This window comes from Podarcis tiliguerta (assembly GCF_965153285.1).
Source record: "Podarcis tiliguerta genome assembly, chromosome: 9".
NCBI lineage: Eukaryota > Metazoa > Chordata > Lepidosauria > Squamata > Lacertidae > Podarcis > Podarcis tiliguerta.
This window is the reverse complement of record NC_139542.1, coordinates 13,125,748-13,142,919: the sequence shown is the minus strand read 5'-3', so window position 1 is coordinate 13,142,919 and position 17,172 is coordinate 13,125,748. Positions and strand designations below refer to the sequence as shown.

General features: G+C 46.8%; 1 protein-coding gene across 30 annotated transcripts in view; it reads left to right on the top strand.

The window, feature by feature from the left end:
- SEC31A (SEC31 homolog A, COPII coat complex component) overlaps positions 1 to 17,172 on the top strand; it is a 68,881-nt gene that overhangs the window by 31,488 nt on the left and 20,221 nt on the right. For 8 of the 30 annotated variants that reach the window (XM_083398199.1, XM_083398203.1, XM_083398197.1 and 5 more), the window contains 6 exons: positions 3,876 to 4,002; positions 4,662 to 4,807; positions 5,248 to 5,421; positions 7,979 to 8,155; positions 11,537 to 11,663; positions 13,647 to 13,958. In XM_083398199.1, coding sequence (XP_083254325.1) covers positions 3,876 to 4,002; positions 4,662 to 4,807; positions 5,248 to 5,421; positions 7,979 to 8,155; positions 11,537 to 11,663; positions 13,647 to 13,958 — 1,063 coding nt within the window. Of the gene's footprint in view, positions 1 to 3,875; positions 4,003 to 4,661; positions 4,808 to 5,247; positions 5,422 to 7,978; positions 8,156 to 10,784; positions 10,878 to 11,536; positions 11,664 to 13,646; positions 14,244 to 15,028; positions 16,850 to 17,172 lie in introns of those variants that run through there. The other 22 variants (XM_083398218.1, XM_083398215.1, XM_083398195.1 and 19 more) reach the window with 7 other exon arrangements.

Sequence of the window (17,172 nt, the reverse complement as noted above, 5' to 3'; positions counted from 1 at the left end):
GCGTATGATTAATCAGGCTGAAGTCCTGGTCCTGTCATGACATTTTTCTTGCATTCTCTTATTTTGAGCTAGAACAGGATAAGACTAAATTTTATTGACTTGATCGCTGGATGAAAAAGAGAACACGCCCCCCCCCCCCTTTCTTCCGAGGTGGTGTACTCCTTGGTAAGCCACTCTCAACCAACAACCCCCCTCCCATCTCCAGCCTGCCCCTTAGATTTGACTGTTGTGACGCTTTTCACTCGGTTCCGAGGAATCATAGAATCATAGAGTTGGAATAGACCACAAGGGCCATCGAGTCCAACCCCCTGCCAAGCAGGAAACACCATCAGAGCACTCCTGACATATGGTTGTCAAGCCTCTGCTTAAAGACCTCCAAAGAAGGAGACTCCACCACACTCCTTGGCAGCAAATTCCACTGTCAAACAGCTCTTGCTGTCAGGAAGTTCTTCCTAATGTTTAGGCGGAATCTTCTTTCTTGTAGTTTGGATCCATTGCTCCGTGTCCGCTTCTCTGGAGCAGCAGAAAACAACCTTTCTCCCTCCTCTATATGACATCCTTTTATATATTTGAACATGGCTATCATATCACCCTTAACCTCCTCTTCTCCAGGCTAAACATGCCCAGCTCCCTTAGCCATTCCTCATAAGGCATCGTTTCCAGGCCTTTGACCATTTTGGTTGCCCTCCTCTGGACACGTTCCAGTTTGTCAGTGTCCTTCTTGAACTGTGGTGTCCAGAACAGGACACAGTACTCCAGGTGAGGTCTGACCAGAGCAGAATACAGTGGCACTATTACTTCCCTTGACCTAGATGCTATGTTCAAGGAATGTTCAGCCTCAACTTTGGCAGTCTTTGTGTTTCTATATGCCATCTGTTTTGCATTTTGTGAGAACCGTTTTTCTCTCTTGCTTTGATCCCCAGTGTCCTCCTTCAGTTTTCTGGCCATCAGCCAGAGCAGAGAGATATCTGGGGATTTGTGTTCATATGTTCACGGGTTACTTTCCTGAGTTCAGCAGGAGTTGTTCTTTTCTAATGGCCCGATTTCTGCCATAGGCTTCTGCTGGTTTGTACTTGACATTCTCCGTTGCCAGCAGAGCTCATTCCCTTCTTCGCCTCGTCCTTCATTTTCCTTGAGGCTGTCAGGCAACTGGAGCAGCAAATGAGGCAGGGCCTTAAAAAGCAATGGAAAACATTCCATTTAGTTTTCCTACATCTTCTGTGATGAAAAGGCTGTATAAGCACTTAACACTTGACTTGTGGCACCCTTGCTGATAAGATTGACTGCTGCTGGGTTAAAGTATTCTGCGAACATTAGTGACTAGCAAGCTAATGGTGCAGTCAGCCAAGAAAATCCCCTGGTGCACACAGAAAGATGATTTCAGACTTTTCCATGTTGGCCCAATTCTCGCGGTAAAGGTAAAGGGATCCCTGACCATTAGGTCCAGTCGCAGATGACTCTGGGGTTGCAGCGCTCATCTCGCTTTACTGGCCGAGGGAGCCGGCGTTTGTCCGCAGACAGTTTTTCCGGGTCATGTGGCCAGCATGACTAAGGCGCTTCTGGCGAACCAGAGCAGCGCACGGAAACGCCGTTTACCTTCCTGCTGGAGCAGTACCTATTTATCTACTTGCACTTTGTGCTTTCGAACTTCTAGGTTGGCAGGAACTGGGACCGAGCAACGGGAGCTCACCCCATCGCGGGGATTCGAACTGCCGACCTTAACCCACAGCACCACCCGCATCCCATTCTCGCTGTACTTTTTATTAAAACAGAATAAAACATACACTGCCCATGCTGATGTTCTGGCAAGAATGTGGGGTGTGTGTGTGCCCACGCTTCTGTTGTTTGTCCTATGCTGTGGACATTTTTGAGAGGGCAACAGCAGTAACCAAGAGCTCTTGGCAGAAACTGTTTTGCTCTGTTTTTAGTGGCCCAGGGCTTTAATCTCCACCCACTTCTGCAGTAAGCAGAGGCTTGTGGATCTGCCAGACCCAGAGGTGGGCTGTGCGTTTTAGAAATAGACCTCGGGGTCAGTCTTTCTTGCGGCTGTGCAAAGTGAGATTTCCCCAAAGACTTGCTTTTCTTTTTTTCAGATGGAGCCAAGCTCCCCCCCTAAACCAGCTTCTTTTTTCAGTTGCCTTGTTTACTTTCTCAAGTGTCCTATCAATCTGTCCCACTTGACAGCTGTTCACACCTCCTCATGAATGAAGTCTCCCTTGTTTGTCCCCACACGCGAGGGAGTTATAGCCAGGTTCCTTTGGCTGTAACTCAAAAATAAATCTGCCCTCCGGGAGACGATGATAAGCAATTTAGGCACAGCTTTAGGCAATCAAGCTCCTGAATTAGATTACCAAGATCCTGAAACTTCTAGTGATAAGACAAATGTTGCAGTTAATTGTGGCAATCTTTGTACACCCCTTGGTTTCTGGAACCAGATATGTTGATGAATAAAACATTCGATGGTGCCGACTAGGCAGAGATTAACAGGTGCAAAGTTACCTGTAAGCCACAAAGGTATACTGCACTTCTGGTGTTCTCCCTACTTCTTCTCATACTCTTGTTATTTCATAGATCTAGTTCTTCCTCTTGGTCCTCCCCCTCCAATGTTAGATGTGCCATCTTCCTTTAAAAAATAATAATAATAATAATTTTTATTAACCGGCCAATCAAATCAAATTAAATCACATCACATAAATTCCGAATTACAAAGCCAAATTTTAAATTTTGTTGGGGGGACCCATATTTCAAGATCCGAAGGGGGATTCTGATCATCTTCTTGCTACTGCGTTAATGTCCAAATCAGTCCAAACAGAGTTCATAATTCTATCCAGTCTTATCTTGATGTTTCCACATCACATCTTGTTCATATATTTTCTCTTTTATCTTTATGATCTCCTCTGATAGTCTCCTTAAGCTGATAAACACCAATAATATGCCTGTGTGAATTTTTCCGTTCTTCCAATCCTCAAATTGAGATGGTTTCCATGTATCATCGCCTTAAAACTGCTCTGCAGTTTTAATCTGAAATCTTCAGCGCAGTACTGCACCCAGAGCTCAGAAACTGCTCAAGCTAATGAAATTCCTTGTCACAAAACGCACCTAGAACAATGGGAGTTTTGAATGCTGGTTAGATGTGATTATCAGGCAGAGGGTTGTAGATGAGTCATCTGACTAGTCTATGACTTCCCTTACCTGATAATCTATTTTTCTATGTGGAAGAAACATTCAGTCAAGCAAGCCTCCACCTTCATTCTGTGGTGGTACATTCCGGGTTTCTCACCTGTCGTTTGTGAGAACTAGGCCTCAGAAAGAGGAAACCTTCAAAATGCTGTAGAGAAAGAAGTGGTTAGGGAGGATGTAGTTATTGGGTAGGGAGGAATTTGGAGTGTATGATCTTACACCCCAAGTTGGGATAATCACATTTTAATGTTCTTATATGTGAATCAAACCAAAAAACAATTTCCTGTAGGTAGGGGAAAACTAGCACAACTGAAGTGGCTGGACTGAGACCTTTCTCCCTTATGTGCTAGTTTTCTACTTGCAAGGCTTTTTTAAAAATAGGAGAGACATTCCAGAAATGTGATTCCCACCCCCGCAACCTGCAGTATGAAGTAATATTTTCTATTTTACCACCACATCCTGCTGCATGTGTAGATTAGCTAACTACAGATTTCGCTTGTACAAAACCATGACACAAGATTACTGTAGCGTAGTAGTAACCAGTGAACAGTGTGCATGTCTTTAGATCCTGTTTTTAAAGCAAGCTTTTGCAGAACCGCTTTACTCTCTCGGCTAGGATGCTCAATCGGTAAATGCACAGCATTAGAACAGGGCAGTCATAATACACTTATTTGTTCTCTGCCTTTTCTTCTCAGCTCATCACTGCAGTTGTGACCAAGAACTGGAAGGAGATTGTCCAGTCTTGCGACCTGCAAAACTGGAGGGAAGCTTTAGCTGCCGTGTTGACTTACGCAAGGCCAGATGAATTTGCTGCTCTCTGTGGTGAGGAAACTAGACACAGATGAAGGTGTTGGGTTACTCTTTAATTAAAATGCAACGTATCTTTTTTATAGCTTGCATTTTCCTTCACTGGAATAAAATATGAACACATCTCATTTAGTAAGCAATTAAGCACACAGAATTATTATTATTATTATTTAAAGCTTTTTTACCTTACCTTTCATCTGAAAAAGGTTTCCATAGCAGCTGCTAAAATATCAATGAAAAGACTGAGCAAACTTGCAGGCTTACATTCTTAAAAGGCACAGCACAAAAGGAAAAGGGGATTTGGAGGGATGAGGCAGGGAAGCAAACTCAAGCACTAATTCTTACAGAAAAAGTTATTATAGCAACCAGCTGAAATGGATCAAATGACAGCATGGCTTTAGTAGCCTCCATTTCCTGGTTCCTATAATCATAGGTTTTTCATGATGTCTAGAATGGGCAGCTAAGATTAGCACCAACCCTAACTTTGCCAGACTGGAATGTCGTAGCAAATGGTGGCTAGCGATAGCCAGCAAATGGAAGAGGGAACACTTGAGCCCTTGGCGCATTCTGGTCATTGGGAATGCGACTTCCGAACTTGACATTGGTGCATTTTTAACAGCGCAGGTTTTAATTGCATGGATTCAAATATGCACTCTTTTCCTTCTGATTTCTAGATTTGTTGGGCTCTAGACTTGAAAGCGAAGGTGACAGCTATCTGCAGACTCAGGCTTGCCTATGTTACATTTGTGCTGGAAATGTAGAAAAGCTGGTTGCCTGCTGGACCAAAGCTCAAGATGGAAGCACCCCGCTTTCCCTTCAGGTAGCTCTTCGGTGACTGGTTCCCTTTTGGGTCTGGTCCCCTGTGACATAACACGACACCTTTAAACTTTATATGAAATTCTACTGGTAAAAAAAAGGGACCCACATGCAGATAGAAACTCTTTAATCCAAACTGGCCTGCTTCCCGCTTAACTACCGTATTTTTTGCTCTATAAGACTCACTTTTTCCCTCCTAAAAAGTAAGGGGAAATGTGTGTGCGTCTTATGGAGCGAATGCAGGCTGCGCAGCTATCACGGAAGCCAGAACAGCAAGAGGGATTGCTGCTTTCACTGTGCAGCGATCCCTCTTGTTGTTCTGGCTTCTGAGATTCAGAATATTATTTTTCTTGTTTTCCTCCTCCAAAAACTAGGTGCGTCTTGTGGTCTGGTGCGTCTTATAGAGCGAAAAATACGGTATTTTCTTTTTCTTTCTCCCTGTAGGACCTCATTGAGAAAGTGGTTATCCTGCGCAAGGCGGTGCAGCAGACCCAAGTGGCCGACGCCAGCACAGTCGGGGCTCTCCTGGCTGACAAGATGAGCCAGTATGCCAACCTCCTGGCTTCGCAGGGCAGCACCGCTGCAGCTTTAGCTTTCCTCCCCGAGAACACCAACCAGGTAAACGGGCTCGGGTTTTGTTTCCCTCCCTTGCCTTAACGCTAGATTGGCCTTTGCTAACCTAGCGCCCTCCAGATATTGCGGAGCGCAGCAACACATCAGCCCCAGACCTTGAAGGCAACTGAGGAACTTCAGCTGGTCCAAAATGCAGCTGGGTTTTCACTTACCATCTAGGTAACCCTGTTTTTAAACAGCTGCGTTGGTTTCCAGTTCGTTTCCAGGTCCGATTCAAGATGCTCACATTAGGTTAAAGCCCTAGACTGCTTGCACCCAAAATATCTGAAAGACTGCTTCCTATAGGATGGGGGGAGCTTCTTGGTAGTTCCACTACCCTCAGAAGTTTGAGGGTCTTCTGGGAGAGGGTGCTCTCTGTGGCAGCCCCCAAGCTGTGGAATTCCCTCCTCGCAGAGGTTCATTTGGCACTTTCATTATGTAATAATAATAATAATAATAATAGTAATTTGTATTTATTCCCCGGCCAGAGCCAGGCTCAGGGCGGCTAACACCAGTAAAATTACAATAAAAACATAATGGGGGGGGACCCAATTTAAAATACAGGTTAAAATGCAATTTAAAATGCAGCCTCATTTTAAAAGTAGCCCATGGATCAAAACGGTAAGGGGAGGGAAAACATAAGGGTCAGACTGAGTCCAAACCAAAGGCCAGGCAGAACAGCTCTGTCTTGCAGGCCCTGTGGAAAGATGTCAAGTCCCACAGGGCCCTAGTCTCTTGTGACAGAGCGTTCCACCAAGTCAGGGCCAGTACTGAAAAGGCCCAGGCCCTAGTTGAGACCAATCTAACCACCTTGCGCCTTGGGACCTCCAAAGTGTTGTAGTTTCTGTCTGATTCTTAATTTTTTCCATCTATATCCCACCTTTCCTCCAATGAGCTTAAGGAGGCATACATGGTTCGCCTTCCTGTTTTACCTACACAACAACCCTGCCAGGTGGGTCAGTGCGCATCTGGCCTGAAGTCACCCAGTGTGTCATGGCTGAGTGGAGATTTGAACCCTGGTCCCATAGGTCTCAGTGCAACACTCTAACCCAGGCACCCCCAAATGCGGCCCTACAGATGTTTTGGGACTACAACTCCCAGCATCCCTAGCTAACAGGACCAGTGGTCAGGGATGATGGGAATTGTAGCCCCCAAAACATCTGGAGGGCCGAGTTCAGGGATGCCTGCTCTACCCATTACACCACACGCTGATTCTGAAGACGCACCTCTTTACCCTAATATTTGACACTTAAGAGAGAATTGTATATACATTGGGACCTGCCCTATTCTCTTGATTGCCATCTGTTTTCAATCTTGTATGTTTCCGAGCACAATTCAAAGTGCTGGTGTTGACCTTTAAAGCCCTAAACGGCCTCAGCCCAGTATACCTGAAGGAGCGTCTCCACCCCCATCGTTCTGCCCGGACACTGAGGTCCAGCTCCAAGGGCCTTCTGGCGGTTCCCTCATTGCGAGAAGCAAAGCTACAGGGAACCAGGCAGAGGGCCTTCTCGGTAGTGGCGCTCGCCCTGTGGAACGCCCTCCCATCAGATGTCAAAGCGATAAATAACTACCTGACATTTAGAAGACATCTTAAGGCAGCACTGTTCAGGGAAGTTTTTAATCTGTGATATTTTACTGTATTTTTTGTTTCTATGGAAGCCGCCCAGAGTGGCTGGGGAAACCCAGCCAGATGGGCGGGGTACAAATAATAAATTATTATTATATTATTATTATTATTTTTAAATAGTTGTAACCCACCCTGGGGCCGCATGGTGAAGAGCGGTGCGTAAGAAATATAATGATGGTGATGGAGAATGGATAAATGAGTAGTTGAACATTGTAGGGCCCAGTTAGGCCAGGACAGGACTGAATGAGTGGAAATTCCTTGTTGGTTCAGTTCTTCTGGGTTTGGAGCAGGAGCTATGAAGAAGAGCTGTGTTGAAGCTCCCAAACATCTCCTGCCTGCCTGCCTGCAAGACGCAGAACACCCCTTATCTTGCAAAGATTAGATATATTTGTGTGTCTCCTTGGGTCCCTGCTTCAGCATAGGCGAAAAATTAGTCCGCTGCTGCAGCAACTCGAGTCCTCGTGCCTTCTCACGACTCTATTCTCCTGCCACCTTCTGTGTCAAATAACGAATGTGCCAGTTCTCTTGATTGGATCCCTCTTGCTTGTGGGGTAAAAGGTAAAGGGACCCCTGACCATTAGGTTCAATCTGGGGTTGCAGCGCTCAGCTCGCTTTATTGGCCAAGGGAGCCGGCGTACAGCTTCCGGATCATGTGGCCAGCATGACTAAGCCGCTTCTGGCGAACCAGAGCAGCGCACAGAAACGCCGTTTACCTTCCCGCCGGAGCGGTACCTATTTATCTACTTGCACTTTGACGTGCTTTCGAACTGCTAGGTTGGCAGGAGCTGGGACCGAGCAACAGGAGCTCACCCTGTCGCGGGGATTCGAACTGCCGACCTTCTGATCGGCAAGTCCTAGGCTCTGTGGTTTAAACCGTGTCCTTCTGCTTGTGGGGTGTATGTGTGCAATTCCTTGTGGTTTCTTTCCTCTTCGCAGCCAAACATAATCTTGTTGCGGGAAAGGATTTGTAGAGCTCAAGGAGAGCTTTCCCGGGTCCCGGAAGCACCAAAGGCACCTTACGAAAGACAGCCTGCAGCACCCAGGGGCAGAATTGGACCTGCGGCTGGCCAGGCGCAGATGCCACAAGTCCCAGCCCAGCAATACTATCACCAGGTAACGGACACCTTCAGCAGCCACACTTCGGCTTCTGTGGACACCCAGCTTTGCTGCAGCATCGTTCTTCCTAATGTTCTGAGCATTCAGCGCCCGCAGTGTCTGTATGAAGTGCCTCTTGCAAGTCTTTCCTGCAGCAGCTTCTGCGTGTGCTTTTTGCAGTTTGTACACGTGCTTTTCTGAAAAGCGATCATGGGAATCTTGCGAGCCAGCCTGCCTGAGTGTTTGTTTTGATGCCATGCAAGCTTTTGCTGATGTGAAATGCTCTTTTAAATGCCGAGTGTTGTAGCTTTAAATCCTGCTTGAGATATTTTCTCCTGCTTTCTTTTCTCCCCGCCTTCCACCACCCTTTGTGTTGCTTTAATTCCCTGCGCAGATAACGAATTTGGGGCGTGTTTTGCCACTACCCTTTCAGCTTGAAATAAGCTGGATATTTTGCTCCAAGGCTTATGGCTCCTCAGCTTTCCGATATATTTGCCAGACAGCTATGATAGCAGACTTAAAACACAAGTTAGGGCAGGCTTGTAAATACAATGTTGTCTGGGTGGTCCGTAGTGAGCAAGCATCTTCTCCAGGTGACCAAGCCTAGAAGTGTTTATAAGCTAAAAGAAAAGGAAATGTTTTATTTGATGCAACAAATGACAAGTATAAATGTTTGTGGAGAGGTGTCTCCTGAACGATTTTATAGCTTAGAAACTTCTGTAAGCCTATTTTTGCAAGGCTGTTCTTATGGATAGAGAGCGTGAAACTTGCACCTCGTTGTTCTGTTGTCTCTAACACACCAGGAGAGACCAGCACCAGAGGCTGGGTCCCCCCAGCAGTTGTCTTTGGGACGTGCACATTCTTCTTTAAGCACACAAGTTGTTGGCACACATCTGTCTCGAGAGAGAATGGAGTGTGCGGCCGGGGGTGAAGTTGGAACCGCTGTACTAGCAACACCAGAGTGACTTCCCCGGACACACTGCCTGGGCAGTGGGTAAGGGGGTCCTGAGCTGCCGAGATGACAATACCCTCTTCTCAGCCTCGCTGATGTGGCTCAAAGGAAAGCGGAATGGTACAGTGGTGCCCCGCAAGATGAATGCCTCGCAAGATGGAAAACCCGCAAGACGAAAGGGTTTTCCGTCTGCAGAGGCGCTTCGCAAGACGAATTTCCCTATGGGCTTGCTTCGCAAGACGAAAAATGACGGAAAAAATTGAATTTTTTTTTGCTCCAAAACCCCTTATTCTGAATCGCTAAGCTGCTAAAAGCATATTAGCAGCAAAACCGCTAATCCCCCACCCCTTAAAAAGCCGTTTTTAGCCCTTAAAATGTCAGTAGCGCTAATAGCGCTACTCCGTCAATGGGCTTGCTTCGCAAGACGAAAAGACTCCCGGAACGGATTATTTTCGTCTTGCGAGGCACCACTGTATATTGTAAATGGGAATGGCTCACTTTGTCTGTGAAGACATGTGCTGGACAGGCTTAAGAGTGAGCACTGATTCCACCCTGTTTCTGATGTGAAAGGCAAAGCACAAATCAATCTCTATATGTGGCTGAGTCTTAAATGCAGGCAGAAGCTGCTGTGCTCTTTGGGTCTCGCTCCTTTCCTTTGTGTATCTTAATTACATAATACCATGTATTGATTCTGCAAAGATCAGAATGTGTCTTACTCCCGTCTTGATGTTGTACACTGGTACCTCGGGTTACATACGCTTCAGGTTACAGACTCCGCTAACCCAGAAATAGTACCTCGGGTTAAGAACTTTGCTTCAGGATGAGAACAGAAATCGTGCGGCGGCAGCAGGAGACCCCATTAGCTAAAGTGGTTCTTTAGGTTAAGAACTGTTTCAGGTTAAGAACGGACTTTCGGAACGAATTAAATTCTTAACATGAGGTACCACTGTAATATCATCAGGCCTTTTGTTTGTGCGACAGCACTCATTGGCACAGAGTTCCATCACCTCTTTTTGCTGCCCATAGCAGCCATTTTGTGCTGGCACCCATGGCACTCATCAATATAAACACGGGCACCTCGGTTTGTTTTTTTAACAAAAACATAAAAGCACTGCATGGCATTATCCCAACCCAGCAGCTGCAATAGTCACAGAGCAGTCTGCTGCCCACGCTGAGTTTTGTATGGCCAGGTGTGCTGTGTATGTTTGTGTCTCCCCCACCCTCAGCCCACGTTCTCCACTTGTATGCTTTGGGAGTTCATATCTTCCACAGGGCTCTCTGTCGGTTCCTGTGTTTTAAAACAATCCAGTCGAGTATTAGACAAGCAGCACTTGGCACCGAGACTGCAGCTTGTTAGGAATGCAAAACATGACAAAATAAAAGCATCTTAGTCAATCCAACAGCACTAACCAGGTGAAATCTAAATCACTGCTGAGCGTTCGCTGCCTTCTTCCCCCGAGCTTCTTCTCTGTCCCCGTGCTGCCTTGTCTTGACTGCTTGGCTCCTACGAATACAGTGATCGAGGTCTTAAACAATCATAACTGTTAAGCAGCATGGCAAATAGGGGGTTGGCATTGTTTGGTGTGGGCATTTTTTGAGCATTCTGGCTGTTTTGACACCCTTTCGGACCTTTTTATTCTTCTTTTTCCATTTCGTTTTATTTTTCCATGATTGGTATCTCTCTGTTCAATTCAGGTTAGAGTTGCCCCTACTGTCACTACCTGGAGTAACAAAACCCCCACTGCCCTTCCCAGCCATCCTCCTGCAGCCTCTCCCTCTGAGACACAGGTATAACATTGAGCAGGATCTGCTCTCCTTGTTATTATTTTTTTTAAAATAAAAACTGGACACTTGCACACATCATCCCTTTCTATGCCATTCCTATGCTCCCTCCCCGCTCCCATCACCTTTTTTTTATATACACACTTTGCAATTCTCAGCGCATTCCTGGCCATCTGGGAAGTAGGCACAGGTTTCAGTTCAATCAGATTTCCCAGCCGGCCTTGCTGTATTTCAAGATGTCTTCTGGCCTGCGAATCAGATTTTGAGTTCAATCAACAAGGCCCCCATGGTTTCCACTGGGGGAACAGGTGGGCTTAATTCCTCCCCGCCACATTTCTCCCTCCCTAACAAATTGAATAAATGATTTAGCCCTTAAAAGCACCTTGAGTTGACCGTCCCATTCCCCATAATGAATTCAGCGCACGTTAGGTTTTCTCCATTTTTCGGCATTGCAGGTGGATATTGCCAGTTTCTTGGGCACCCTGTTGCATGTTCTGTCTTTACATTCAAAGTAAGGTGGGAAGTGGAAAAGAATTGTGTGTGAGCTAATGAGTGCTTTGAGAGCAGGACTTTTAACTTTGCAAACTGTCATTCTGGGCCAAGGCTTCGCTTCTTATGCACCTAACCAAACCAAACCTTTCTTCTCTTCCCAATTTGTTCCCCAGGGGGAAAACCCTCCTCCTCCAGGGTTTATGCCAGGGACTGTTAATCCCAGCGCACCACCACATCAGCCGGCGCCTCCTGCTTACAATATGTACTCTCAGGTCGCAGCACAACAAGCGTATCCACAACGTAAGTAGCACAATCTTCCTAGTATCCCCTCCCCCCTTATTCTTATCACTTGAGATTGGTGTGCTATAAACCTAGGTTTGTTGTTGTGGCAACCCTGGAGATCTTCCCCTGGTACCCACGAAGCCTTTGAACCACCCCTTCCCCATCACCGCTGCCGTGGTCACAAGGGGGTCAAAGTGGTCACATCTTTCTCCCTTGAAAAGTACATAGAGCTGAAGGAGGAAGTTGTGAGAATACGCTCATTCCGTCAGCACCTTGAGATCTGCAGATGAAGGGTGGTATACTACTACTGCTACTACTACTACTAGTAGTAGTAGTAGTAGTAGTATCATACACACACCCTGGCAAGGCAGATTGGATGGTAAGAGGTTTGTTGTGGTACTTGCACTGGCTTCTGCTAGAGCATCCAGTTAGCTGAATCCACACCAATGTTGTGAATGATATGGCAACTTGGATTATTTTCCCCATTGTATCCCAAGAGCCCGGAATGGCTTGTGTCTTTTATGACTGTAAAGGAACTTAAACCTGCCCTTCCTTCCTTCCTTCCTTCCATCCTTCCTTCCTTCCTTCTTTCCTTCTCTCTCTCCCTCCCTCCCTCCCTCCCCCTCTCCCTGTAACTCAGTTCTCAGCCCACCATGCTGCTCAGGTTCCCTTTGGGTTTGACAAATTTCTCTTCAGGCATCATAGAGGCATTAAATAAATGAGCTATGGATTTTGCAGTGAAATAGCTGCAACCTTGTGATATTCATTTGATTTCTTCTCTCCCCATCGCCCCTTAATAACTCATCTGGTAACAGCACTTAACATCCAAGCAATTTCTGCCAGGCAGCATGGTGGGGAGCAGGGAGACGAGTCAAAGAATTGTTGAACATTAAGGGTTGCGATTTCTAAGGAAGAAATGGCACTTGGCTGAACAATGTGTCTTCTAAATTATTCAGGGAGGGTGAGCTGCATACATGTCGTTGGTCTCTCCCCGCCCCCCGTCACCCTTGTCTCTTTTTAGCCCCCTAGAGCAGGGAAGGGGAGATCCTGTGGCCCTCTGGGTCGCATTCGGCAGCATCATCTCACGGGCAACAGATTCCCCCATCCTTGACCTAGAGATCGATTATTAGAGATTAGGCGCCAGGCGAAAACGTTCCTCTTCAACCAGGCTTTTTGGCCAATTAACGTTATATGGCTTCCTAGTGGGGTAGGAGAGCTGAAAACAATGCCAATACATTTCACATCTGGTGACCAATGTGCCCCTTTGGGTAGACGAGTCTAAAAAATCTGGGACACAAATGTTCCTGGCCCTCTAGTGCAGGCATAGGCAGACTCGGCCCTCCAGATGTTTTGGGACTACAACTCCCATCATCCCTAGCTAACAGGACCAGTGGTCAGGGATGATGGGAATTGTAGTCTCAAAACATCTGGAGGGCTGTTTGCCTATGCCTGCTCTAATGGCTACGGAGGCTCATTTGCCTTATTTACCCATGTTTAGGAGGCTTAGTTTGGTCAAACAGGGTATGCACTTCCAGAGTGAAGGCTAAATACATTACTTCTGGTAAATGTGCCACCATAGCAGCTAGATGGCTGGGAAAATTTGTGTCCTGGGCTCCTCTACCCATGTACTATCTGAGACCAAAGGGGCGCATAGGTTGCCAGGTGTGATTTCCCCCCAAAGCTCTCCTACCCCACGATTCTAAATGTGTCTGTGGGGGGGGGGGGGATTGCTTTGTTTTGCTTTTGTTCTCGTTTTATTACGCATTCTGTGTTCTCATTTTGTATTTTTATGTAGTGCCCCGCCCTGTGATCTTCGGGTGTTGTATGCAAACTTAATTAATAATAATTTTCCGTTTTTATCTTCCATATTAAAGCAGGAACCTTTATCTGGAATGCTTAACCTGCAGCCCCTCTTAGGAGGGCTGTGTTTTTTCCCTTTTCAGCCGGGCCTCACTTTACTAACATAACCTTCTCCTTTCCCCCCACGCCTCTCCGATGTAGCTTGCCAGCCAGCGCAGCAGTATTCTTTCGGAACGGGGGGACCGTCGCTCTATCAGCCCCACCAGCAACAACCTCCGCCACCCCCTCCTGCCTCGGCCTCTTACGCTAACCCCAATCCTCCTTACATGCCCGCTAACCCTCCCACCTCCATGCCCTCCCCGCTGTACCCAGCCCAGCCCCAGCCCTCGCCCACCAGCTTGAACCCCAGCTCTTCTCTTCCTCCTCCCCCTCCTTCTGGTGCCTCCTTCCAGCATGGCCGGCCGGGAGCCCCAGCATCTTCTCTGCCGTATGCGCTGCCTCCTGGACCCTCAGGTACAGAGCCGGCAACCAGTGAGCTCGCTGCATCCCAAAGAACAGGTCTGCGCTTGCAAAGGGGCCTTTGTTATGCATTTGGGGGGCGGGATGGGCTGCACGTTTCATTTATCCTCATCATTTTGCATGTATGCTGAAACAGTTTCACACAAAACTGGTGGCACTCTGTTTGCCTTCCGTATAGGACCAGCAGCTTGCTCTGTTCAGAGCAGCGTGAGTGAGCAAACGCTCCTGCCGTGAGTCAAGAGAGCGTCCAGAGATAGTCCCAGGAGTCATTTGCTGCATGTTGTTGTTGTTGTTTAGTCGTTTAGTCATGTCCGACTCTTCGAGACCCCATGGACCAGAGCACGCCAGGCACTCTTGGCTTCCACACTGAGAGCCAGTGTGGTGTAGTGGTTAAGAGCGGTAGTCTTGTAGTCTGGTAAACCGGGTTCGATTCCCCGCTCCTCCACATGCAGCTGCTGGGTGACCTTGGGCCAGTCACACTTCTCTGAAGTCTCTCAGCCCCACTCACCTCACAGAGTGTTTGTTGTGGGGGAGGAAGGGAAAGGAGAATGTTAGCCGCTTTGAGACTCCTTAGGGTAGTGATAAAGCGGGATATCAAATCCAAATCCAAACTCTTCTTCCACTGCCTCCCACAATTTGGTCAAACTCATGCTGGTAGCTTGAGAACACTGTCCAACCATCTTGTCCTCTGTCGTCCCCTTCTCCTTGTGCCCTCCATCTTTCCCAACATCAGGGTCTTTTCCAGGGAGTCTTCTCTTCTCATGAGGTGGCCAAAGTATTGGAGCCTCAGCTTCATAATCTGTCCTTCCAGTGAGCACTCAGGGCTGTTTTCCTTCAGAATGGAGAGGTTTGATCGTCTTGCAGTCCATGGGACTCTCAAGAGTCTCCTCCAGCACCATAATTCAAAAGCATCAATTCTTCGGTGATCAGCCTTCTTTATGGTCCAGCTCTCACTTCCATACATCACTACTGGGAAAACCACAGCTTTAACTATACGGACCTTTGTTGGCAAGGTGATGTCTTTTCTTTTTAGGGTGCTGTATAGCTGTATATTTGCTGCATAGAGGCTCTCAAACTGTAGAAGGGGCTTTAGCTGAACGTTCTGGTTTTAACCAAAAACAAGACCAAAAGGAAGTCAAGACATCAGTGCTGGCAGCTTTCAGTCAGCGACTTATAAGAACAGGGCTTTGGAATGGGACCTGGCTCTTGTTTGTTTGCCATGACCCAAAATTGTCTAGCCAATTGTTTAACATTCACAAGCCTCCTGCAGAAAAGTGTGTTACCCGCTATCAGTTTGCTAGATTTTTCTAGCCTGCCAGGGAGATCAGGGCCACCCCATACCTCCTTTACCCTTGCAGGAGCCCCGTGAAATGCTCTAGGCCAGCCTTTCTCAACCTGTGGGTCCCCAGATGTTGTTGGACTACAACTCCCATCACGCCTAGCTAGCAAGGCCAGAGCTCAGGGATGATGGGAGTTGTAGTCCAGCAACCTCTGGGGACCCACAGGTTGAGAACCACTGGACTAGGCTGAGAGATAGTGGCTGGCCCACGTTCACCCAGTGAACTTCAGAACGGAGCAGGGATATGAACCCAAGCCTTTGCAGCCCCAAATTCCAGCAATTAAACCCTACACCACACTGACTCTCCTAAGGTACGGTCACTTTACCTGCTTACCACTGCATTTGCACCTGTGCCACTCTGGAAAACCTGCAAAGCTATAGCCACACTGCACAGACCAAACATTTGTATTTATGGAAGTGTGTAAGTACAGGAAGTCTTATACTTCTCTGAAGTGGCATGAGAGCAACCGCTGTTGCCCTCTGGGAGCCAGAATCCTTAACAGGCAGAGAGCCATGGGGTGGGAAGGAGCCTCTTGGTTTTCTCTTTCTCACTTCTTAACAAAGATTCTATTAGCAAGCTTTGAGATGGTTTCAGGAGAGCATGGACCAGGCTTCTTATTTTAAACCCACGTTTGGGGACATTTGGGAGGGGGGGGCGGGCCGAACTGTCCCTTTAAAATAATAATGGTAGTAATTCTGGAAACTTAAATCAGAGCATACCTTATAAACATGATAATTCCAACCAGAACAAAATGTATTGGCCTCTGACCTATGATATCAATACTCCAGCCCTTTATATTCATTGTTAGCTGAAGTTTTTCCATTGGAATTGGCACCAGTAAGTGGTGGGGGGGGGGCGCGAACGACAGTTGTTCACTAAAGGTGAGACTCGATATTGACGAAGCAATTTAGAAACCCTTTAAAGGTATGTTTTTCTTCTCGCATGAACTAAACCAGCATGTCTGGAACATTTGCTTCTGCATGTGTGTTAGCATGACACAAAAATGTTTGGCCCAAATGAGAGAACTGCGAACTTGCTTTTGTTAATGTTTTTTTTGTCTTGAGCAGCTATCGTGCATGATAACAGACCTGTTTCTTTATCGGTGTCATTCAACTTTTTTCTTCAGCTTTCCTTTCCTTTAAAATAAAATGCAAATAAGCATAACAGGAAGACACAAAGCTTCTGTCGGGGCCAAAACTACTTTGTATTATTATTATTATTATCATTATTATTATTATTATTATTATGGCCAGGGTATGAAGGGAGCAAGACTATTACCGATTACAGTTTTGGATGAAATTACATTAGATACACAGCAGCTGCCTTTTACAGACTTTTAAGACTGTTCCCCTTTCCTGGTAGAAAAATGTGTTAGAGTACTTTTGAGTTCACTTCAAGAAATGCAGCGTGTCCCAGGGTGCCTTGCAAAGAGTGCTGTGAACTAAAGTTTTCTAATGAAGGTAGCTTTCATGTTCAGTTCACAGCCGAACTCTTAAAACACGTGTGGTCCTCTAGATGTTGAGCTTCAGCTCCCATCATCCCTGACTGTTGGGATCCAAACTCTTCTTCCACTGCCTCCCACAATTTGGTCAAACTCATGCTGGTAGCTTGAGAACACTGTCCAACCATCTTGTCCTCTGTCGTCCCCTTCTCCTTTGCCCTCAATCTTTCCCAACATCAGGGTCTTTTCCAGGGAGTCTTCTCTTCTCATGAGGTGGCTAAAGTATTGGAGCCTCAGCTTCACAATCTGTCCTTCCAGTGAGCACTCAGGGCTGTTCTCCTTAAGAATGGAGAGGTTTGATCATCTTGCAGTCCATGGGACTCTCAAGAGTCTCCCCCAGCACCATAATTCTTAAAACATGTGTGGT